Genomic DNA, 26,845 nt, shown 5'->3' on the forward strand with positions numbered 1-26,845 from the left:
AACACTTTACGTCTCTACGAAAGATAAAACCAAAGAATTGAGCTAAATCCTAGCATCATCTGCTCCTACCTTACTTGTTTCCATCATCTGTAGATGGACAGAAAAAGTAACAATAGCATGCAGAATGTTACCAAACTATGCTGAAACTGGGTACAAAAAGCAGAATGTGGAAAAAGCATGGTATAGTAGCTGAAAGTCCCACTGTATAGCCTGAATGAAGGTTACAGCTTCTTCTGTTTGCAACAAAGCTACCAATGAGCATTTAAGAAATTAAACCTTCTGGTTACATTTCATGAACTAGTAAGCTAGTCAAAATATCTGGTGTAGAGATGTGCTATAGGCAATAGATGCTTGAGATGTTTGCAGCAATGGTAAGCTACGTTCCAGCAAAAGAATTCTGAATAGCTCCTATGAGATTTATCATAAAACATATTAAGATGTTTAAGAAATCATTTTAGGTTGCAAAGCAAAGGAATATGAATGCAATTAACAGATTTCTGGTGCTAAAAATAGCCACACATTATTAGCTGAAGCAATTAACATTTGTGTATGAAACTACACAATTATCATGCAATAAGGTAGTAACAGAAACATTTGAGTCAGGAGTTTAAGGAGCAGAGGATACAGGATGGTGTTATGTGCCTATGCTGTTCTTCACAAACACATGCTTCTGTGAAGATTTAGGAGAAGGTTAAAAATTAAAAAATAAAAAAGGATGGCAATTTGATATAGAGAAACAGAACTAATTAAAGGACAGCATAATAGACAGGAAAGTTAAAAAAACCCAAACAATGTATGGAGTGATAACAAGAATAGTACACATCCATTATTGTCATGCGTGGATACCAACAGGATAAAATAACTCTAAAACAGCTGTGTTACCTGCATCAATTTCTTTTATCTACAAGTAGCTGTTGCAAATATAGAAGTTGCTCTGAATTCAGTTGTTTTTTATACCGTGCCGTTGCATTCCAAGAATACCCTGGCTAATGGACTGACAGCTATCCCATCTCTGTGAGTTAGTTTTCAGGCACTGCAACAGCAACTCACTACTCCCCTCACATGGAAAGGAATGCCTCTCTACTCCCCTTCCTGAAAACACTTAATGCCAGCAGCCAAACAATGTAGAATTAATCTATTTTACTGCAGCAAAGCTCTTTAAAAATGCTTCTATGTTTAGACAAAAAATGTACAGAAATAAACAAAACCCACACATTGTAGGTACAAGATTTTAGGTGAACTACCATCGCTTTCTGTTTGTCTCACCCAGCTAACAAGCTGGAATGGATCAAGCTCTAACAGGATCAAATCTAGAGCCAAGATCCTTTCAGTATGCAATACTTTCACTGAACAGGAAAGTAAACCACCAGGGAGTTAGTTTGTATGTACCTTATCTTTTCCCCCTATGGTTCTATTCAGAGCTTCAAATCTACAATATCATGCAATTCCTATAACCAATAATTAAGCAGAAATAGTGTTCAATGCTCCTTCAAAAGATAACTGCCTAATACAGTACGCTTCCTACATTTGGGCCAGGTAAGGGCAATCCACTGGTCACAGTTAACAATATTTTTCAGCAAACAGAAAATAACTGCCTCATCACTATCTTCTATGTCTGCAGCCAAACTGCATCAGATTTATGGTAGGCTTAGGATGAGAGGATCTATAACTTTGGCTTGTCAGCATTGAGGGATAACTTCACAAAAAAAAAAATTCCCTATGAAACTTGCCTGCACCAAATATAACATCAGAAATCAACTGTTTATACTGTAACCATTTGCACAGTATTTGATTCTAATATTTTGTTATCAAATGGGTGCTATAATATGGTTTGAATCTAAATTGTGATAGAATTAGTTTAATCAAAAGAAGTGAGAATCTGAACTACAACTAAATTGTAAATTTTTCTAAACTAGAAAAATTCTCAGAAATATTATAATTAAAAATGTCTGGATTACAAATTAATTTTACTTACTTAAAACTCTTACTTTATGCCTGAGATACTTGCATTTGCAGAAGAGTTACACACATCAGATTTGATTGCAATAAGGAATTGAAAACCATGAGGAAACAGAAATTTAATACATGCCTTGATGTGAACAACCCTACAGAAATTTTCATCCAAATTCTTAATGCAAGTCCTCACAACTTTCTAAATGTTACAAGGAATTTTCTATAAAATAATCTTACCTTTGAACTCCTATTATAAAAAGTCATCTGCCAAGATGAAGAAATTATATATCAGACTAAATATAGATATCTGTAAGAGAAAACCTTCAAGCAAACACTGGAGATACTGGTCATGAGCTCTCTCTGTTGTTTTTTTTAAAAAAAAACCCCTAAGTACAGCAGCCATACAGCAAACAAGTCAATTGCGTAGAACTGAAAGTGTGTTTTGGGAAAACGAGGGGACGGAAGAGTTTTGAACTGCAATCTCTTCAGGGACTGAAGAGGTTTCTGAACTGACAAGAGTGAAAGGCAAGGGACAGAAAAAGAATCTGTGAAGAAGGAGCTCTCATTCAAGAAGACAACTGTGCAACAGTTTCTCCAAGGCAAGCAAGGAAGCAATAACTGTAGTGCCTACACAGGTGCAGTGAGACTATTAGTGAGTCTAGGAGAGGCTAAGAGGGAAACTATGAAATATTTGGGAAATCATAGCTTAACCAAATGGAGACTTAGAGGTTCTTTACTAAAATAATGTCAGAGATGATCACAAAAGCAACATTCACTGTGACATTAGCAAAACTGACTACACTTTGTAAGACTTTTGGGTTTTTGGGGGTTTTTCTTGGATTTTATTTCTCAAGTTACACATCATTAGGTCAGAATCCTAAAATTTTACTTGCCAACCCAGAGAAGAAATATCATAGGTTTTCTGCACTATTCAGCACAGTCACATGTGCAAGAAATTGCTTGCATATATAAATAGATTATCATCTGCAAAGACAGGACGAAAGCTCAGAAAATATTCTGCATAATATTCAGTTTTTTTAGAAATACTCTTTCCCCACCCTCCATCCCCCACCCCCAACTTCAAAATGCAATTCTAAGAATAAAATCTGTTAAGGAAAATTATCTGGAATTTACAAAGCACTTCTTGAACAAAAAGTCTGTGAGCCTGGAGCAAAATATTTATTTGTGAAAGGTATAAGAAGCAGCCAAAACATCATATTTATACAATACCCCAAAGTATTTTTTGTATGTTAGCTTTATATTTGGTACTGTACAATACATTTAATTAAGAGAAGCTGAACATAGCACTTTTAAAGGCTTAATATAATTTTTTTCCTTTCCTCTTTCTCTCCATATTACTACTTTACATTTTCGACTTACGTTTCAGGGTTTTTTTTGCTTTATGGCTGAAGCATATTTTTCACTTGTTATTTAAGGACAAGACAAGAAAAAGTACAGATAATGATTCACTTAGCATTAAATAAAATCTCTTTCTTTTAATGTTGTCATAACCTGTCTTAGAAAATAATATCAAAATTGCCTTCCCTAAATAAAAAATCTGAAATAGTATTCTAGAGAGATCCCCACCTCACATAACAGATCATTTAAATGTGTGCTTTAAAGAAGCCCAGATGATAAAAGTGGGAAACTAATCTGAAATACACTGCTGTGATGGCTCTAAAAATTTCTGTCAGCTCCTCATGACACACCACGAACATTTGCTGCTATAGCTTTGCAAAGCAAGTCTTGCACATGCAGCACTGACACATACTCCAGCCGAAACTCAGCAAAATTCTAGAACAAACTTCCACGTTGATACTAGTGATTAAACATATGTGTGTAATCTCCTACACATACTGATTACACTGATATTTCTAAAACAATTCTCAGCCCGCTTTACTTTAAAATGACATTGTTTCTTATATGTAAGGAACATGCAATCAGATACATTGTTATGCAAAGCTGGAATCAAAAAAATACTTCATGCAAAATTGAACATATTATTTCAGATTCTTAAAACCTCTTTAAAAATCTAACTTGTATCTTTTCTTAGACTTCTGGCAAAGGCATGTAAAAATCTACACCTACCAGCAGAGAATACAGTTTTTGTTTTTCCAGAAAGTAGAGGAGGAACACATGGCAATAGTAATAACTATATTCCCAGGAATCTTGGCAATAACATGCAAGTTTAACAGCTGCAGCATAAAGTCACACCATAGGTGTATATGCAACATTTTAATACGGACTAGTAGATTTGAGGATCATTAAAACAGGGCAACATGCATGTCTGAAAAAAACAGAAAGGATTTTTCTTTTTAAAGTTTTCCAGGCTGTCCTGCTCTGTTTGCAAGTAATTTCCATTAGCGAGTTGCCATTGTGATAGAAATACAGTAACACTGAAATAATCTTATTAACTTGAGACTGTAAAGCCTAATTGTCTATAGTTGGCTTAGCAGAAACAAATCTTCCATTTCAATCTCCTCATTAAACCTCACCGCATCTGTTATAATCCATGCCTTCATTTCTATTCAGTGAATAGTCATGTACCAAATCATTAAAGCACGAGGCAGATTCTTCACAGGACTAATTTGTTATTAATGATATCAGGTTTTATCAATTTGATTTACTGAAAAGTTTAAGAATTTATGTAAATGAATTCACCTGTAATATACTTACATTTAGGCAGTTTATATTGAAGAAACAGGTTCCAAATATTTTTAAATACTTAATACAACTTAGCCCATGAAAGAACAAATAACCATATCAGTCTTGAACATTTCTTTATTAGTTTGTTTCTATTTAAAAACTATCCAAACTATCTTGTAAAGTTTCAATTTCCTTTCATTAAAGTTTCTCTTTATATTGATTTCCAATTTGCTGAAGGGTAGGGAGGCTCTGCAAAGGGATCTGAACAGTCTGGACTGCTGGGCTGAGACAAATGACATGAGGTTTAACAAGGCCAAATGTTGGGTACTTCGCTTGGGGCACAACAACCCTGTGCAGTGCTACAGACTAGGGGAAGACTGGCTAGAAAGCTGCTTGGAGGAGAGGGACCTGAGGGTGTTGGTTGACAGGAACTGAACATGAGACAGCAGAGTGCCCAGGTGGCCAAGAAGGCCAATGGCATCTTGGCTTGTATCAGAAACGGTGTGACCAGCAGGTCCAGGGAGGTTATTCTCCCTCTGTACTCTGCACTGGTGAGACCGCTCCTCGAATCCTGTGTTCCGTTCTGGGCCCTTCACCACAAGAAGGATGTTGAGGCTCTGGAGCGGGTGCAGAGAAGAGCAACAAAGCTGGTGAAGGGGCTGGAGAACAGGCCTTATGAGGAGCAGCTGAGGGAGCTGGGGTTGTTCAGCCTGGAGAAGAGGAGGTTGAGGGGGTAACTTATTGCTTTCTACAACTACCTGAAAGGTTTAAAGAGGAGGGTGCTGGCCTCTTCTCCCAAGTGACAGGGGACAGGACAAGGGGGAACGGCCTCAAGGTGCGCCAGGGGAGGTTCAGACTAGATATGAGAAAGAAATTTTTCACCAAAGGGTCATTGGGCCCTGGCAAAGGCTGCCCAGGAAGGTGGTTCAGTCACCATCCCAGCAGTGTCTTTCTGTAACACTTCACGTAAGCTTTTATTTCGCATGTATTTAATTAAACTGAATTCCACTCTTGCAGATGCATTACTCTCAAGTTTTCCAGAAATAGAAAATGGCCCTATACTCTACTCAGAATAATTCTATTCATAGGAATTAAATTCATGATTAAACAACAGGAACATAAACAAAAATGATCTCGAGCATATGTCAGTTCTTAATAAAAAAAAATCTTGTATTTGCCAAGAAGATTCTGTGCCCAAATTATATTTTTATTTATAGTGTATATACAGAAAACAAACAAAATCAGTTAAACACTGTAGAAAATACTATTATTTTTTCTCTATTTATCATTCACGTTATGATGACTTCACTAAGGCAAAGCACATCAAAAATATCCCCATTAACGAAGTTTTGTCTAGAACAAACTTATTTTCAACTACTACTGAAATAAACTACAGCTCCTTGATTAGTATGAGAGGAATTTTGAATCTTATTTTAGTTTGAACTTGGGATCTAAAAAAGATGTACTGATCACTTGCTGAAAAATCTCTCGATAAAATAAACATAAGATTATGTAAACCATTTGATGCAAAATTGCTTCTGAAAAAGCGATTTCAAATTATGAAAAATAATAAGAACTGGCATGCCACCAAACAGAAGCTGGAATCTTGTGTCATACCTTGTTAATGGCATAACATCAAATCCACAGACTTCAGGGTATTACTTTTAATAATCCCATATGTAATGAGGGCAAACAACATGTGTGGGGGTTTTTTTTAACTAAAACAATGTAGATAGATACACGTGAGTGTAAAACACTTCATGAATTCATATTTTTGTTATATTAGTTTGCTACAGACATTGGTGTCTAAGTGATAAGAAAACAGATACTCCACATTTTACTATCCCTGCTTTGGCATATATAGCGAAATAGAGTCACAGTTTTCACAGCGAACAGTTAATGCTCACTGCAATCGGGAAAGCAACGAGAAAAATGTGACCAGCAAGTCTATCAATGGCAGGACTCAAAGGCAAAGATTTAATTTCTTTTCTCTGCAACTGGTAACACACATACTTTTCCTTTTTGTTGAGAAAAATGGTGTGGCACAACATCTAAAAATCATTGTCTCTCATTATAAATGCTATTAAGATTTATATTCCTTAGGAATGCTTTAAAGTGTTTGAAGAACATATTTCTAGACAAGATTTGAACTGTAGAGTTATATAATACTTATAGTTTACTAATGCAAAATACTAAACCTTTAGTTAAACAGCCTCCATAGGAGCATATGCTACTCTTGCTGTATCCTGTAGAGATGTTTTTAGAAAAACAACAACCCAAATAAAGTGTTCTATAACTGTACTGCATTAGGACACAGGTTTTTTATATGCGACAAAGATGTTTAAGTTGCACAAAAACAGTTTACTAATTTAAATGTTTTCACCAGGTTTCTTTCTACTTGTCCAAATCTTAAGGGGCTTTTCTTAGAGCCATGGCAACTTTAGACTAATACTGAAAAAGCTCATTAAAAGCTATGACAAAAAGTTAACTCCAAAGTCATTGACTTCATGACACTGAAGTGTTAGTTGAGTTTGATATTACATATCTTGAGAGTTTACTCCAATTCCTGGAAAACAGGATCCACGATAACCAACTACTATTACAGGAAGAGAGATACTACTACCTCAGTTAAAGCACTTTAAAAGCAGGCTTAAAACTGCTAGGCCTTAAATGTGTGCCTAAACAGCTAAACAAACACAGTTTAATTTTATCCTAACTTGACTAAGTTTTAAGGTTATTTTCTTTTTTCAGAATAGCAGTCATTTATATGCCTGGTGATAGCTTTTAAAGCCCAACTATGGATCTTGAGATTTAAGTTTGGCAAGACATATTGTATACAGACAGGCTAGCTAAAAAATACCTGTATTATGAAGAAATAAAGGCTACCAGTTTAAACTACACACATCTTTACTGCCAGAAATATGAAATGCAATTACTATTAATGCAGTATTATTGAATTACAGGCAAGAATGTTAGCATAGATCAACTTACATAGTTAAGCAGAATACAAAAATAATATTGCATCATTTATTTTCAGAAATTATTTCAACAAATATCTCTAAACTTAAGCATATAAAGTGACAGGTATGGATTAAATTGATCAATAAGACACACTGATTAAGGTAACATTATTTGCTGTATTTACTGATAATAAATTGTATTATATGCTAGAAAATCAATACATTATACATGAAATCCATCTCTGAAATGCAATTTCTCATAGATTAAATTTCTTAAGTTAACTTAATTTTAGTAGGCCTTCATCTATGCAAGCTGTCTACAAAACCTCCAAACATTAATATCTGTTTAGTTCCCTAGTTAAGAGGGAACTTACATGTGCTTTACTGAAGAGAAAAACAACCCATAAAAATAAGATTATAGACTTACCCGAAGCACCCGTCTCATGCACTTTTTCTTCATGCTTGCTGTCTGGCTTACAACCACTTTTTTCATCAGCTTCATCATCACCCCACCAGGCTGGCTGTCCATACAAAGGTGTCCCACGAGGCATGGCAGAAAGATCTATAAAATCAGGCCAAAGCAGAAGAGATTACTTTTTCCTGTAGTTGTGATATTTAGGTTAAAAAAAACATGGAGAGAGATTCATTTGCTTGGATTGTTTCTCCTGGAGGCTGAAGTGAATTGGTTAGATGCATTTGCGTAAATACAAAACAAACTTGGAGGTGGGATAACTGATCTGGGTTCTAAATATAAAAGCTTACTAACAACCTGATCAAAACTTCTGGCACAGATGTTTATGGAAAAGCAGCTGACTTCTCTTATCGTTACCCTCAGGTATCTGCAAACAAACTGAAGACACAAAATAATGAACTCATCAGCACAGCAGCACGTTCCTAAAAGCCGTCTCTTGCTATTTCTAAGACAAAATTCTCACTTTTGCCCACACTGACCTTTCAATGAAATCTGAACTCACTGCCTGAAAAAGTGACTAAATTCTGCAGTGCTGCCAAGGTTCCAAATGGCTGACAGCAACTATGGAGTGCTGCAATTACCTTGAGTAAAACGTTACTGAACACAATAATTTTCAATATTTTTTTAAAGGCAACAGCTAAATAACAGTACAATTAAAAATGCTATTTGTCATATAGGATGTATATGCGTGATTAAACACATTTAAATGTAAAGATTAAATATAAAAAACCCTCTGATATAATTAAGATTGCTACCTTAATGATAAATTGACTTGATTAGTTTTGACCTCGTCTCTTGCAAGAATACCTAACCCTACTTAGACTTAGCTATTCTAGTATCATACAGATGTTCTGAAGATATTTTAAATGTTCTTTACAAAAAATAACATTATCTGTTCAAACCCAGCTTAGTTGCCTTTGTTTTACTTTGCCTATAGCGAATTTCAACATTTTTACTCAATGTTTTATTCACTGCCATTCTATGATGATATTCCATGAAGCACATGCAAGAGAAGCGGGTAATCAGGCCCAGTCAACATGGGTTCATGAAAGGCAGGTCTTGCCAGACTAAACTGATCGCCTTCTATGATAAACTGACTCGCCTACTGGACAAGGGAAAGGCTGTGGATATGGTCTTCTTGGACTTCAGTAAAGCCTTTGACACAGTTTCTCATAGAATTCTGCTTCAGAAACTGTCAGCCTCAGGACTGGACAGGCAAACGCTCTCCTGGGTGGAAAACCGGTTGGATGACCAGGCCCAGGGAGTGGTGGTAAATGGAGTTAAATCCAGCTGGAGGCCAGTTACAAGTGCTGTCCCCCAGGGCTCAGTTCTGGGTCCAGCCCTGTTCAGTGTCTTTATCGATGACCTGAATGAGGGGATCGAATGCACCCTAAGTATGTTTGCAGATGACACTAAGCTGGGTGGAAGTGTCGATCCGCTGGAGGGTAGGGAGGCTCTGCAAAGGGATCTGAACAGTCTGGACCGCTGGGCTGAGACAAATGACATGAGGTTTAACAAGGCCAAATGTTGGGTACTTCACTTGGGGCACAACAATCCTGTGCAGTGCTACAGACTAGGGGAAGACTGGCTAGAAAGCTGCTTGGAAGAGAAGGACCTGGGAGTGTTGGTTGACAGCGACTGAACGTGAGCCAGCAGAGCGCCCAGGTGGCCAAATAGGCCAATGGCATCTTGGCTTGTATCAGAAACGGCGTGACCAGCAGGTCCAGGGAGGTTATTCTCCCTCTGTACTCTGCACTGGTGAGACCGCACCTCGAATACTATGTTCAGTTCTGGGGCCCCCACCACAAGAAGGATGTTGAGGCTCTGGAGCGGGTGCAGAGAAGAGCAACGAAGCTGGTGAGGGGCTTGGAGAACAAGTCTTATGAGGAGTGGCTGAGGGAACTGGGGTTGTTTAGCCTGGAGAAGAGAAGGCTGAGGGGAGACCTTATTGCTCTGTATAACTACCTGAAAGGAGGTTGTAGAGAGGAAGGTGCTGGCCTCTTCTCCCAGGTGACTGGGGACAGGACAAGGGGGAATGGCCTCAAGGAGCACCAGGAGAGGTTCATGCTGGACATTAGAAAAAAATTTTTCACAGAAGAGGCCATTAGGCACTGGTACAGGCTGCCCAGGGAGGTGGCTGAGTCACCATCCCTGGAGGTGCTTAAAGGACCGGTGAGTGAGGTGCTCAGGGGCATGGTTTAGAGGTTGATAGGAATGGTTGGTCTCAATGATCCTTGAGGTCTTTTCCAACTTAGTGATTCTGTGATAACCATGCCAGAAATTTCAGTATGATTTTAATTTACTAAGCACTACTTTTTTAAAACAGCACTACACTCTAGCCAATACTGAATTGGTTTTATAAACTCGATGGCTGATGTTTGTGCACTGAATTAGCATAGTAAACAGCTACGCATATATACAGCAACAGCAAGAGAATCAATCCTCAAAAAGCTTCTCAGAGTTGCACTCAAATATAAATCCCTATCATTGCCTCTGACTGTCATTTCTGGAAAAGTGAAAAGAAAAATGGAAGATGAGGATAAAAACCCCCACTGTGCTACTTTATGAAAATTTAAGAGAACTCAAATGCTGAAAAGCCATAGTGAATAGCAACACTGAAGTAATGGATAGGCTTTATATACCCTTAATAGGATGCTGAATCAGCCAACAAAACAAACAGCTTTATTAGGCTGCTATAAGATGAACCCACAGCAGAGTCAGTATGTCACAATAAATAAATATGAAAGATGATGTAGAAAAAAGACAAAAACTACAGTTTCTACAACTTTTTTAAACCACAATAGAACACTTAGGTGCTCATTCGAGCAATGAATGTTAATAGCCATAAAAAAAATCCAAAAAGTCCCCTGAATTAAAAAAAAAAATTGACAATGGTGGTAGTAAAAAGTACAATCTGTTCCTGAACAAATACTTTCAGCTAAACTGCAAAAGACAGCATTTTCCTGCCACAAATGATGAAAGTTTGTGGTTTAGGGAGAGAGAAATGCAAAAATTGGATAAATGTTGATTAAATGTCCCTTTATGGATGCTAGAGTAAGAAAAGCAGAAAAATTCAGTTCTGAAAGATAGTTACACTTAAAATACAACTAAAATTTCACACATGTGGAGTTTTTACTATCTACAGACTTTTACAAGCATCCTACCAAAGCTAATGAATATTCTTTCCAAGTTTGTGGGCTTCTGGAGCAAAAATGAAGCTTACCCATTGATTTCTCTTCAGATTTTAGTGCTTCTGTAGTTTTGTGATGCACTTCAGCTGTAGAGTCTGTTACCTTGGACTCTGAGCTTTTGGAGCTGGTTTGCTTCGATCCTTCTGCCTCTGAAGATTTTTGGGATAACTGGAGTTGGCTTGTGAATTTTTCATGCTACATGACATTAAATAGAGAAAAAAAACATTCTCAGAGAGTAGAAAAAAAAACCCCTCTGTTACCAACAACTACACAATAACTGAAGAACAATCTAGGAACTGCATGTTGTTCATACCTACCTTAAGTGCTTCTTCAGGGACTCTCATCTCTCCCCTAACGACAGTAAAAAGATTAGTATGTAGGAAATGCTAAGGAAACTATTGGAAAGATTTCTCAATTCACAAGAGGATTTTACAATTCAGCAGCCTATTCTGCAGCCGGAATGGTGACACTTCTACAAATACGTCACTGTTGCAACTAGCATGTACAATAGTGCTCATCAAAGCTAATGCATAATACAATTACTTTCTATTTGTAAAAAGAACATTGAGTAGATATCTTAATGTTGTAATAACACAAGATATCTTTTTTCATTCAATAGTTTGCTGAGCAATTACTTGTAATCTTCTCTACTTGTATATAATCTCATATGAGACAAAGATTTGTTAATTTGCCTCAAAGAAAAGTAATATCTCTTAGAAATACAGAATACACACATTAAGTTTGAAATAGTAGTTGGAAGTTGATGCTTCTTGCAGTGAGAAACAATGAGTTGTACTTTTCCAATAGTTCTGATCAAGGTGCAGTATGCTAAACCCTCACCATTTTCTCTAATATAGGCATTTTTATAGTAATGAGAGAAGCAAGTATTTCAAAGTTGATTCTCAAATAGTATGAGAACCATTTATTTAACACAACCATACTTTTAACAAGAAAAGTGTGTCCCAACTCTTTGCATTTTTATGACAAGGATATCATATCCAAATCTCAATTTATCTTCCAACTTCAGTGTGATGTACGTTTGTTCTGGAATCCTCACATCATTCACAAACGTCTACAGAAATAAAAGATAGAAAGAGATACTGGTAAAATCCAAAATTATAAAATGACACATCACTTGAATAATTGTATAAGTAAGTTTTCAGCAGCATAAATTTTCTACTAGTGATTCACTGGGGAATTAAATTAAATGCTCAAATTGCCACCTGCTTCACAAAATATTTCAAAAGAAATGTTAAACATCACTCGCTAACCAAGTGGCTGACATCACACTGGCCTTGAAAAATTTCTTACAAGTTTAATTTTCTTAGCAGTATTTACTGAATTGTTGATTAATGCTCCCTCACATTACTGCCTCCACCTATCATTTTTCTTGTAGTTTGCCTTTTCAATCCCAATTGGCTGTCAGAATTGATTTATCATCACATTTGTACAGCATTTAACATTGGAAATGAGAGTTCTGAGGTAGTTTAGGATTTCTAAATTCTGTCAAAGGATTTGAAGGAAAAATGGACCAAACTAGTGCAACTGAGTAACTGCAAACAGCAGTGATAAAGAAGTCAGTATATTGCTACTCCTGAAAGAACAGGCGTAACAACATATGCAAGCAGAAACAATATTATTATACCAGCTATCAGCAAACCAGAGCAAATTCCATAGGCTTGACAATATCTTTTGAAAATTCAGTTACTGTACAATAAGTAATCCTCTCCTCCTTGAAATCACCATTGAGATATAATTGGAGAAATGAAACCACCATTCAGTAATTTTGATAAGGATTTATGTATCTAAAAGTTTTTCCAATTTCACCAGCCATATCATTTGGCTGTTAGAGACAGTACAGATTACCAATCACTCCAATTTCAAGGTCCAGAAAAACCTAACAGCAAAAAATCACAAGGAGTTTGCAAAAACGTGCTGGTATAAATGTCAAGAGAACACTCGAGATGCATACAGTGCCTAATTATAGAGGCAGCAAGGAGAAAGAATAATAGAAGTTCAAGTCAAAGTGGATCTCCGAGATGTAATTTAGAAAAACTAGAAAACATCTAGTCATCTAGTCATCTCTGTGGGGAAAAAAAAAATGAACATAAATAGAGCTTGAAGTTGCACTATTCAAGCCCTAAAAAAAAAAATTCTAGAAAGTCACCTACATAGAATTCTAAACCAGACACAAGTCTTTGTAAGAACCGTAAGGGTGGGAAAAGTTTATTCCTTCATGGGAACTGATGTGCATCATTAAAGTCTGATTTACGGTCTTAGGAACGTAGGCTCTCAACATCAAGCAAGCTGCCCAGGTTACTAACATCAGCCAAACTCGAAGTTGCATGTGGTGGCTTCAGACATCAGAAATCAAGGATGATAAAATGCTAAGACATGAGATGGTGTCAGGAGCTGAGAGTGTTCTCACAACTTGCCCTTTTGCCATTGGAGGGCATGCTTAAACTTGAAGGTGGAGACTTGTTCCAGAACCTGCCACCTCCAGATGACAGCTTCCAAATTGACCCTTCTGGTCACCCTGAGTCATCTCTGCTGCTCTTAGAACTCTCCAAATTAGGCTGAATATCTAACTGTGAAAGTGAACTGTTTCTAAAACTGAATTTGTTACCTTCAGAGTAAATTCTATATAGTGTCAGTATCTTCCAAATTCACTCAGTGATAGAGAAATATAAAAGGTTGAAGACGTGTTTTGTCTAGCAGAACAGACTAAGCTCTCAATTACAGAAAACTAGATATTTGTCTACAGAGAAAAAACACCAGTAAATGTAACTCTGCATAATATTTTAGACTCTTTCAGAGTCCTAGACCCTTGAAGAAACCATTTTACAGTGCGAGCTGACCATTTTCTGCACAGGATCTTGCCTTAAACTATTCCTCATGGCTCAATTCAAATTTGCATTAAGAAGCTACAACTTACACTTCAAGTTCCTCTCCCCTACATTTCCCCTGGCTTTCTTGAAATCTTCCTTCCCCTTTTACCTGAAAAGAATGCAGCATCTGGACTTAGAAGAATGTAGCATGTTCCTTGCAACAACTATGAATAATCAGCTACATGTCAAAAGTCCCTTATTGCTTGGTGTTACAACCTTCATCTTGTTTTACAATACAAAATGAAGACTTAATTTAGGGCAAATTCAAGGCAAATAAAATATTAATGGATTAGCTGGTATGAAACTTGCATTATTTTATGAATTATTTATCAGTTGTATATTTTCCCATACCTTAAAAACGTACAGCTTCTTGCTCATTTTCACTTTTTGTAACAGCTACATGTTAGTAACACAGATAGAAGATTAAATATATCTTTCTGAAACACATTTACTACTATTTTGTGTCAGTTTTGGGGACTCAGGATATCGCAACCCCTCAGGATCATCCTACTTATAATTTAAGAATTCTATAAAAATGGGTACACGTTTCTAAGGAATTCAGCTGCTGAAATACGCCATTTCTAAGCACTTTGAAGTTAGGGGTACACACACACAAAAAAAAACCCCCTTGAATAATTAAGTAAGCCAAGAACCTGAATCTTTGAATGCTTGTGTTGCTCATCTACATCTATTATTAGATAAAGCCTGGAATGACATAACATGTCCTTCCCCAAAATAGTAAAGGGTCTGTCAATATTTTTATTTTCTTTCTAAATGAAAATAATGTTTATTTCATTATTTAAAAAATTGCTTGCCTATATCATAGAAAATACCTTCCATGAGAAATAAGAATTAAAGGTGAAATTATTTATTAGTTTGTAAGCATGAAATTGTGAGTAGTGTTAAATGCTCATTTGTTGCATTTTAAAATTGTGAGAGTCAAGAGTGAAAACCCATGTGAAGGATATCCTCAAGGCAGTCTGAGTTTTAGTGAATATAAAATTTAGGCCTCGTTGTGGACACGTATGTGTGTATGTACATAAGCACTTTTCTTTCTTGGTCAGAGTTCTGAAATTCATATGCATGCACTATACTCAACTCAGAGAACTCTGAAGGTAGTTTGTGCAGTCTATAGACATCTTCATGACTGAGCTGCTGGTATATGACGACCAAGCCTTAGATGCTTTGCCACTAAAGTTTTAAAATCTCACAACAGGCTTTGGGATGCAAGCCAAAGCCTGAAAAAGCTAGTTTCTATGTAAGTAAGAATTCTTTTCCCCCTTTAAATCACTCTATAAACATTTTCATATATTCACAGGATTTCCAGAGGTTTAATCTTCACAAAGTTTGCTGAGCATTTCACAATACAGTCCTAAAACATCAGTGCAAAAGCACTTAATTATCCTGAGAAGAATGTTATTCAACACAGCAATGGATGCTTGATAATTTTTTTGGTATGTTTTTGAGGCCACAAGTCAAAGGAAAAAATACAGTTGAGCTCTGTTGACACTGGTAAAATAACAGATTATATCTTAGCAACTGTGCATGTTTTCTTCAGAAAAGAGAAACTTTTTTGTGTGAAATAAAAGTTGAGCAGGAATGACTATAAGGAGTCACGATGGATTATTAGAAAAAAAACCTTTACATTGTGCCAATTCGATTAAAATTTACTTGTGCTTTATTTTCAAATGTAGAGGTACGAGTCCAGGATGAAGACTGCTGTAACCTTTTCACTGAACTGAGTGTGAATCAACCACACAGATAAGAATACTTAGGTATTAGGGTATCAGGTGCAATCACAGTTAATCTTGTGAAATTATTTGCGGCTCATAAAACTCAAAACAAAAGCCCTGTATGTTGGCAGTAGCCCTCTTCCCTTAAACTCTGAATTACCTTGTATCGTTAAAGTATATTATACCAGGAATGGAGTAGTCCTGTATACAAAGAAAAGTAAATAACTGTTCCCCAAAGAAATGGACAGCTGGAGAGACTCAAAATAAATATTTGCCCTTGATGAAGCAAACAAAGTAAGAATGAGTAGAAGCTAATGAAGGACTGGAAGAGGTATTCCATGTTAAGGAGGTGGTGTTCTCAGTGCAAACAGACTAAGAATTATTGCCTAGTTAGTAGTTCTCAGCATGGCATTGCATATATTTTCTGCCACACAATTAAGTATAGTGTTTCAAAGTTACGTTTTCTCTTTTGATCTGAGATCAGGTAGGCAGAGGTATGGAAGAAAAGCACAGTTGGAAAGAGACAGTAAGGGAAACACTGCAAAGACAAACAGGAAGGATTGAACTCCTAAGACTTAACATTCCCTATCCCAAAACTGCAGGAAGAAAGAGCTCCTTTGATGTCTCTGGGTAAAATAGAGCAAGTGACACCTCAAACTTGAGAATGAATCAGATCAAGTAAAGCAAATGATTCTTTAACAGAAGCAAAAATAGGAGTTGAATGAAGGCTTTTAAACATGCATTTTTATTAAATTCAAAGGCAATTTCATTAACAAGGCAATGAAAATCTGAAGGTATGCCTACAGGAGTAACACAGAATTAGGGAATAAAATGGCTCAGCAAAAAAACCACTATGTGCTGAATTCATTTTTGATCACTGTCTTGAAACAGCGTACTGACTTTCCAAATAAAGAGGTATATTAAATATTCAAGAAGCAAACTTCTTATGCAACTGTTCAAAGGACATAACCCTTCAGGTTACATCGGTTTCATATGGAGTTGAGACAATCTTTGGAAGGCTGAGTTAGTTACCTTAAAATACAAAAAAGCTGATAGAAATAGACTAACAGGGGTTTTAATTTGAAATGCACTTCAAGATCAAACACCAAAACCTGCATCAATGTTAACAGGCAGTAACTTAAATTTTCTTCTTCATATGCTATTTTGTTTTAAACTTTTGGCAAAGCTATTCACTACCAGAAGCTTTCTAAGCATTAATTCCAATAAGCAATCACAGATGAATTCATTATTTTATTCTTTGCATGTTCATGACACAGCCAAAACATTTAAAGTTAAGTAACATAAAAACTATAACTAGTGTGTATAAATAGCTCATGAAGAAGTATCTAAAGGGCTAAAAATATATGATAAAGCTACTAAGCTTTTAATAATCTACTGTAATATTCAAAGCATTTATAAAAGGTGAAGCTTACCTAGAAAACTGCATATGCAATTCCTAGAAAACCCGTAAAATGTCAAATGAAACTTAAGTTTTGCTTGTAACTTTGCATTTTTCCTATATTAGTTTTTAATAACATGACATGCATTGTTCATAGACATTTTGACAAAAAGGACACTGAAAAACTAAATGCAAATATAGAATTAAACAGGTTTCTATCCAACATGGTTATTATATACTTATTTTTTTTCCCCGCATACGAAGCACAGTTTAACATTCTTTTCTGGATGAAAAAAGGAGAAAAAAGGAATACCATATAAAATAAAAAAAACGTTTCTTTACCACATAGGGTTTTTTTTCACAATATAATCAAGACTTTTTTTTTTCTCCCCCCTACATTTCTGAAATACAGAATAGTAACATAATCCCTTTTATTCCTTGGATTTTTTTCCTACTGCCAAGGCCCTCTTATGAATGGAGTCTACTGCAGCCCTTTAAATAACATGCAGTGGAACACACTCCCCACAAAACACATTTCCTTTTGCATTGCTCCCCCATTTCCAAACTTACATTAAGAAGATATTAACGTACACTTGTTAAGTCACATTCTCTTTGCTCAAGAAAATTCCAAAATAAGTAAACATAAAAAAGACTATATGGAACTATCCATTTCTAATGTTGACTTACCCCATTCAGGCTGCCTAAATCCTTCACCAAGTGTTCATCTGTGGAGGCATCATAGTTAAGTACAGCATGTTGTTTGTCCACACTTCGTGACTAAAATATATTAAAACAATGTATAAAACAAGAGAAGATATTTCAAAACCAGGTCAAGGTAGTATTAATGACTGTTTCTTAAAGCAGCATGATTATCTTCTTTCTACAAAAGATATTTATTAAAATAATATAAAAAAGTCAGCCCCACATGCGAAATATCTCAGTTTCTAACCATACCCAACTGTGGCCCCGGATACCAATAACAGAATCCTAAAATTAATTCAGAAGAACTATTTTCCTAATGTTTCCCCAAATGTCAGATCTGACCATATCTTATACAGTTCAGTTTTTTCAGTTCAACACAGTATTACTGATGTTCAATCTAACATGATCAATTTCATCTTTATTTCTGTCTCCTTAACTAGATGCATCTTTCAAAACATGAAAGTGATTCCACGGTGCTGCATTTCTCTCTGAAACACAGTTTCCTGTCACGCATCAGTAAATCTTCCATTACGTTGTCTGGGATATTTACCATACTATACAAGGATTCAAATTGTTTCTCCTTGATCTCCATTTCCTAAGCAAATTAGCCATAGCCTCTTCTCTAAATGTCTGAGCATTTCCTGAATTACTATTCCCATCAGTTCTGATCCTCTGTATCAGTCCTTCCTTAAGTATTTCAGCATTTTTTTATTTAATGAATTATTTATTTTTACATCCAAACATCAATCCATAGATCTGAAGCAATCCTTGTTACTATTTCCTCTGAGTATACCACCTCCCTAACGTCAAGTCCCTCTTTTAGCACTTGCCCACGTTAAGGAAGAGGTGGGGCTCAATGTAGGCCTCCTTCACCCATGCATGTGGTCAGCACCTTGACTTCTACAAGTTCCCAATAGGATGCAGCCCACAGCTCATCTTCCCCTGCTGTGCACACTTGATATCAGTCTGTTTGGTGCTAATTCTGCTAGCACAGCACCATGACACGATCACGTAGCAGCAAATTTCTTAAAACAGCATTCTTTCCAGTTCCAGGTTTGCACCTTCTGTCCTTGCTACTCAACTCATTGTTCAGGACTCTAGAGCATCAAGAACAGTAAACTTCTGCCAACGACTGCTGAATCTGCAGTCTGTCAGTTCAAGGCATCAGAACATGCAATCGTGACTCCTAAGGAAATGCTTTCTCTTCTCAGAAGCCCACATATATCATCTAATTCCTTCAGCATTTCTCAAGACTTGCTACTTTTATCTTCCATCCTTCTTTTCAATGTAGTTCCTTATTCTTTCTTTCCATGCCATCTTTTGATTACTTCGTTTCTCCTCAAAGAAGTGAAATCAGACTACTTCTGCTTATACTTACTACTTTATTTTTAGACTTTTCATTTGAGCCAATTTGCTCTGAAATCTCTAAGGGTATAGAAGGGGGCTTGATAGAATGGGAGAGGGGAAAATTAAGGAAGAGACAGACAAATGAACAACAAGGTCCATGTCAATAAAAGCTGCACTAGTGTACTACATCAGTTAAGTGTAGATACACCAGCACAGTTAATTTTCAACTAACTTAGTAAGTTTTCTTCAAGTGAAAACAAGCTATCTCAATAAAATAAAAATCACTGATGCGGATGTTCTGCTGAGTCTACACTATCAAGCAGAGATTGCACTTTTCCACACTCATGTGATGCAGTAATACAACCACAAGAATTAAGCTACCCGTACAAAGGTTAAGGGAAAAAATTCCAAACTTCATTCAATTATTTTATTCAAATGCATATTTTATTAGTAGTCAATTATTTTATTATCTTCATGTGCTTTGTACTATTAAAAATAAGTTACAATGGAAAGTAGGCAAAAAGATTCTTAAAGTTTCATGATTTCACATGTGAAATGGTAAGAAAGATTACTCAAGTCTGTGGCTTTTAGAGAAACACCTGAAATTCTGCAGAACATGAATGTTCTCCTCAGGCTCAAACTACTGGCATGTAACTGGATACATTGTTATTCATGGCAGAGGATCTTTACATGTTCAAAGACCATGCAAACCTTCCAAATGCCATTTGTCCTCCTGATTTGTTATTGCAGCTTTCCATTCAAATTTAAGTACTCTCAAAATTACTTTTTTATAAGAGTGTGATGCCCTAGATGGCAGCGAAGCACTACACAACCATTCATTCACTCCCCCTTGCTTCAATTGGATGGGGCATAGGGCAGGGAGAGCAAAAGCAGGAAAAATCATGGGTCAACTTAAAGGTCATTTAAGCAGCGAAGGAGAGAGGAAGAAAGAAGAAATAAAATACATCAAATGATGCAAAGGCAATCACTCACCACCTCCCACAAGCAGACGAATGCCCAACCAGTCTTTAAGAAGTGGTTTCCTTCCCTAAAGGCCCCTCGCTCCATTTTTATTGCTAAGCATGACATTTTACGGTACAGAATACCCCTATGGTCAGTTTGGGTCAGCTGTGCAGGTTGTGTTCCCTCTCAACTTCTTCTGCACCCTCACAGTCACGTGTGTGTAGAAGGAGGAGTGTGAGAAAGAAGGCCTTGAAACTGCACATACTGTCCAGCCACAGCAGAAATATTGGTATGTTATCAACAGTGTTTTGGTCACAAATCCAAAACACAGTACCAATATGGGCTCCTATAAAGAAGATTAAATCCAACTCAGCCAGAGCCAGTAAAAAGATTTACATATGACTGCAGAAATAATAAGAACCACATAACAGCTATCTGAATAGACTCCATCCTCAATTAAAATAAATTTTATTTCAGACAAAGACTCTTAAATTCAATCCAGACTACTAATAAAATTTTCAGAGTACAGAAAATAAAAGTAGCCTTCTTTGGAAATAATTGTCATAGTATAAATAATGTAGATTTTTTTACATTGAAAATAATCTCCCCATCATGATTCAAGACGTTTTCTAAACATAATGGTTAAAGAAGGGGAAAATGTGACATTTATCCACAAGCAGGGTATGCATTGGAAGCAGCTAGCTAAACACAAAGACTAAATATGCTCAAACATAGTGCTAACAAAATAACACACTTAAAGCAAATCTCTATTCCCAGATATGAACAAAACCTCTTAGAAGAACGTTAGTTACAGGTCTGAGGTCTGTCAAGCATGCAACAGAGTTGAAATGCTTTTCAATAAGACATTTATAACATGTTTTCTGTCAAGAGATTATGAATACAAGCATTAAATTCTGTTTGCGTTATCATGCATTGTCCACATGCTTTGCAGCAAGACAACAACCAAGTTGTCAAGAGTGGAAAGGAAGGTCCTACACAAAGAGCTATACATACAGAACAAGAACACATTATTAGCTTCTCTTTTGGTGCATGCCTCCCCCTGAAAGAGTATGTGGTGTTACAATCATGCTGGCATGTAGACCTAACATATCAGCAGGCTAAAGAGAATATTCTTGAAAGTCACTAGGCTCCTTGATTCTTTTTACTGCCTCTGAAGTCAACACACAACAAAGAACATTTGTAAATTACTGGAACCTATTCATAACATTAATCAAGCTACTTTTGAAGGTGATGATGACTGAAGTGTTGTAAGATAAAATAATAAGTGCTTGAGTATTCAACTTCACTCTAAAGACTCATCAACCATGGACAGGATATGGCATAGTGGAGAGAGAAGAAAGAAAAGGTTCCCTTATTTAGAGACAACAACCCATTATGACAAGCTAGAGGTAAAATAAAAGCATTTTATAGTGTATAACCTTATGGGCAGGAAACAGAGGTGGGATTTTTCTGTTTGCCTTTCTTTGTTTCATTTTGGGCATTGGGTTTTTTTTGTGTTTGCTTGTTGGTTTTGTTTGGGTTTCTTAAATATTTCCGACATAAATCATCAAGACATTATACTACCTATCTTTGAAGAGAAATGAAAGAGTATTTGCAACCTCTTTCTAACAGGACAAAGTATTTTCATCACCAATAAAATCTTTGGATGCCTTCTGGGATTGAGAGCCAAATTCATTTTACTACTGGACAGAGCCCAACGGCATGAGGTTTAACAAGGCCAAATGCCGGGTTATGCACTTGGGGCACAACAACCCTATGCAGTGCTACAGACTAGGAGAAGTCTGTCTAGAAAGCTGCCTGGAGGAGAGGGACCTGGGGGTGTTGGTTCACAGCAACTGAACATGAGTCAGCAGTGTGCCCAGGCGGCCAAGAAGGCCAATGACAACTTGGTTTGTATCAGAAACGGTGTGACCAGCAGGTCCAGGGAGGTTATTCTGCCCCTGTACTCAGCACTGGTGAGACCGCTCCTTGAATCCTGTGTTCAGTTCTGGGCCCCTCACCACAAGAAGGATGTTAAGGCTCTGGAGCGAGTCCAGAGAAGAGCAATGAAGCTGGTGAAGGGGCTGGAGAACAGGCCTTATGAGGAGCGGCTGAGAGAGCTGGGGTTGTTTAGCCTGGAGAAGAGGAGGCTGAGGGGAGACCTCATTGCTCTCTACAACTACCTCAAAGGAGGTTGTAGAGAGGAGGGAGCTGGCCTCTTCTCCCAAGTGACAGGGGACAGGACAAGAGGAAATGGCCTCAAGCTCCGCCACGGGAGGTTTAGGCTGGACATTAGGAAAAAAATTCTCACAGAAAGGGTCATTGGGATCTGGAACAAGCTGCCCAGGGATGTGGTTGAGTCCCCTTCCCTGGAGGTGTTTAAGGCACGGGTGGACGAGGTGCTGAAGGGCATGGTTTAGTGATTGATAGGAATGGTTGGACTCGATGATCCGGTGGGTCTCTTCCAACCTGGTTATTCTATGATTCTATGATTATATTCTGAGTAATACACAAAAATAACTTTCTAGGTACTTCATTTGCAAGTGATATTCTAATTTGGTCATTAATAGTTGCATACACAACTCTTGAGAACAAAAAAATCCAAAATAAAGTATTTTATTGAATAGTAGGGAAGGCTGAGAATGTTAGTTTTCAAGTCCAGTCTTCTGAAGAGCTATACAGTAAACAAAGACAAGAATTCAAGAAGAAACTCCCAAAATATTGCCATTAATCATCCTAAATCATGTATACTACAAAGAAGCAGCTTAGAAGACTACAGATTTTATGGGGCAAAGTGCATGCAATGTGGTTGCATAACGCCTCTAAGAGTTCTGCACGGTGACCCTCAAAGTTGAGGAAGCTACTTAAGTGTCAAACTATTTTGACCAAGACTTGTATATTTACAGTTCCGCTGAAACCATTACTGAAATTTAGTCATTCAACTTCCTTAGAGACAGAGAAACACTGTTCTCTACTAATTTCTTTTGCCTTTGTACAAGATCAGCACATGTGGATAGAGTTACATCAAATCATGTGACTAAATTAGATTACAAGTTGCAGAAGAAAAGCTCTTTTCAAAAGCATTCAGTGCACTTTGCATTATCACACAGTCTACTTACTTTACTGATCATATTGCAAAATTTATTTCATCTATTCTTCCTTTCTGCATGTAATTTATATGAAGAAAATGTGATCCTCTGCACTTAAAAAGTAACTATATGATTGATGACAATACACTTAAACCACCTTTTTTCTATGAACACAATAAATTAATCAAAACAATCACTCTCCCAACATCTGTGGAATTCAGTTTTCAAAAGGAATATGAAACTGGTGCATTGAGTTCATGATTTGAGCAGATGCACGTGGAAGACTGATGCAATTACCTGTAACATCAGCTCACAGTCATCTCTTCCAACAAAAATCATTTCTCGTGGCAGCCTATGGCGGGTGCCTCCACTGCTCACCAAAAACCAGGATGTTAAGCTCATTTTCTGCTTAGCTGATAAAACCTTGGCAAAGCTACGTCATCCTGCAGTGAGAAAGAGATACACAGAAATTCATTTTAGTTATTTTCAGCTACAGTTCCTGCTCAGCAAACACTGTGAGCAGAATACAAAAAGCCTCTGAAAATACAGCATTTTCAATAGCATGTACTGAATCCAGCAATCACAGGAAGTGACAGGCTCCAGATTTACATAGTCTGAGACTCTGCTTCACGTAACTAGGCAAATTTAATTGGAGGTAAGCTTCCTCAAAATGGCATTAACTAGCTGCCTGTTCAAAGTCACACACCCAGCTGTCAGAAAGCTTTTAACATTTGACTGCTTATTATCAAAATAATTAGTACATTACCGCTTCACTATCACAACCAATAAACAACATGGCAAATGTTCCCAAAACATAGCAAGTTACTTGCATGTATGTCATTATATTTTTCTGCAAAAAAAACCCACCTCATTTGGTCTTAAGCTCAGCTCATGCGTACAGCACCAAGTGAAAGCTTAATTTAATGTTTCACTTCATAATTAACCTTAGATTTTCTAAATAAAGCTTATGTCTTGGAAATTTAACAGTATATATTCAGAACTGTAAACAAGGCAGAGCAAAATGAACAATTTAGAAGTTATCTGTAAGTAATAAAACTGAAAGTAGTATTCCTGTAAACTCTACCTTAATTTTCAAAAAAACTCAACATGACATACGTACAAAGAAGAAAACCCATAGCTATTTTAAATGCCATAAAATACAAAAGAAAAAGAAACTTGTAAACTGGATAAAATCTTTCACAGAAAACTATCATAGTCTATCATAGTCTACTTGAAACTGAACAAAAATATGATTAAACACACTTTCCAGAATACTTCAGTGGTTCATACTTAGAAAAATCTTTAAGAAGTATTCCAAACCTTTCTTTAAGAAAAAAGTAAGCCAAAGTAATCATTCAACTTATTCATTACCACTCTGTATTCACTAAAAGAGAAGTTTAAGAAAATGAAAAGCTACCAGTCTGCACACCTCTCAGCATCAAAGAGCTGGCACGTCTCATCTTTTATTTTTATGTCATTTACTGAAATTATGTATTGGAGTCAAATATACTTACTGTAAGTAGACATAAGACTTGAGAACAATCTGCATAATAGCAAGAATGCAGTGAGGTTCTCAAAATCAAGATTTTCACATAAGTATCAAGACAGCAGTGCCAGCACTGCCCCACCAGGCAAACTACAATCAAGGAGAGACACCGCAAAGTATGAAAACTTATAAAGAGAACTCAATTGAGTCAAAATTGTATCTGAAAATGCCAAAATAGACATTTACAAAGCAGTAAGTCAAAAGCATACCATGTCAGGTGCTAAAATGAACCAGCAGAGTTGTCAACTCAGTTTTAATAAATTAATGCAATTGATATAAAAGAAAGCAGAAAGATTTAATGTGCTAAAGGTTTACTAAATAAGAAAGCAAATACATATTGCAACAAAGCGTTCTCTTAGACAGTGACATCTACATAGGATAATCTTTCCACAACTTTCTCACCACACATTCTTGAAATAAATTTACGTCCACTTAATGTTTTCCAATGCAAAAGAAGTCATGGAGCATGTCCATTGTGCTTTACAATCTACTACATTTACAACTACAATAATAACTAGCTGAAGTCAAACTTAAAGGCATCTGGTTCCTAAATAAATGTTTTAATAATTAAACGTTAATTTCCTTCAAAGGTGCTGAATAAACATTTGTAATTTTAATTTAACCTAGTTTAAAACCTGAAGACAAACTAGGTCAGTCAAATGACATTTTCCCATTCCTTATAAGAAAGGAAAAGAAGGTATCAAATATGGCCAACCTAGGTTCCAGCTTTTAACACGTAAATTAAATGTATGTTTGACAGCAAGCATGCTGTTCACTATCAAAGCTCCTCAATCTGTTTATACTTTACTGCCTTTTAGATCTCCCATCTGCTTATCATAACATCATTTACACTATTTGGACTTCCTGCTCTAATTGGCAATTCATGTGAAAAACTCCATGAGGATATAGACTACTACTAGAAAAAGCTCCTAGTCAAATACTACATCTTAGTTTACATAGGTATACTGTCAATACAGGAGAAAAACTACTTTATTTATAGACCAGACAAGTAGGTCAACAAGTAGACCTAGGATAAAAACTCCAAACTCCCCACAAATGATAAAGCCTGACAACAAACAGATTAAATTAAGCCATCTGAAATATTTTTTTAAATTGTATTATACACAGCAATCACACAATTTGGCAGCATATTTGTAGTTAAAAGCCCGTCACCATTTCTATCAAACTTAATAATGTTTTTTTCAAGCAGTGCTGTCTCAAGTGCGACGAATCATCAACCTAGATACATATTTTATTTTAAAGTAGTCTTCAGAATAAATCCATGCCTTTGATCAAAGCTGCGCTGAAATTCTGCATAGCAAAATTGGCCGAAAGCAGGATACTGCAGCAACAGTTAATATCAGAACAAAAAAAGTGCATGAAAAACTTGATACAAAACTGCATGCTTTTTATATACACAGTATATGAACTATTACACTGTATCCCAAAAACTTCACTAAAGCTAACATTTTTAATACACTGCTGTGTTAAGTACTCTGGCTGTAGTATTCTGAACAATACAAGCATAAAAGATTGCTCACTGTCTAGGACACACCAAATTAAATCATTATATGAGGTGCAAAATCATCACAAGAAGTGGCTCTTTACACAGTGTAAATTTAGGTCATGATAATTCTTGCAGTGAAAAGTTATGGATACTAAAAGGTTATATTGGGTTCAAAAAGCAATAAGCACTCATGGAAGAAAAAATTATTACATCTGTTAAATGCAATGACCCTACTTACAGCTCAGGAACTGCATGTGCTGAGCATTTTGAGAAGCTGGGAGCATGCTCTGGTGTGGCTTCACTCACTACAGTCCTCAATAACCTCTCTTCTTTATCTAGCCTCTCTTTATGCAGAACAGGATACTGCCCTGATGGACCTGTCTTACTACGGTACAGACTACACTTTCTAGATGAAGTATTTACCAGAAATTCTATTACTTTTACCATAG

The 26,845-nt window shown here is 36.5% G+C and overlaps 1 protein-coding gene across 5 annotated transcripts in view; it reads right to left on the minus strand.

Annotated features, from left to right (window-relative positions):
• Window positions 1–26,845, minus strand: part of CEP170 (centrosomal protein 170) — a 100,593-nt gene that overhangs the window by 53,107 nt on the left and 20,641 nt on the right. For all 5 annotated transcript variants that reach the window (XM_069852412.1, XM_069852411.1, XM_069852409.1 and 2 more), the window contains exons 2-7: window positions 23,641–23,786; window positions 17,930–18,019; window positions 12,213–12,294; window positions 11,540–11,595; window positions 11,255–11,417; window positions 7,987–8,121 (exon numbers count right to left, since the gene is read on the minus strand). In XM_069852412.1, coding sequence (XP_069708513.1) covers window positions 7,987–8,121; window positions 11,255–11,417; window positions 11,540–11,595; window positions 12,213–12,294; window positions 17,930–18,019; window positions 23,641–23,745 — 631 coding nt within the window. In that variant the 5' untranslated portion in view covers window positions 23,746–23,786. The remainder of the gene's footprint in view (window positions 1–7,986; window positions 8,122–11,254; window positions 11,418–11,539; window positions 11,596–12,212; window positions 12,295–17,929; window positions 18,020–23,640; window positions 23,787–26,845) is intronic.

This window comes from Phaenicophaeus curvirostris, chromosome 2, assembly GCF_032191515.1.
Source record: "Phaenicophaeus curvirostris isolate KB17595 chromosome 2, BPBGC_Pcur_1.0, whole genome shotgun sequence".
In the NCBI taxonomy this organism is placed as follows: domain Eukaryota; kingdom Metazoa; phylum Chordata; class Aves; order Cuculiformes; family Cuculidae; genus Phaenicophaeus; species Phaenicophaeus curvirostris.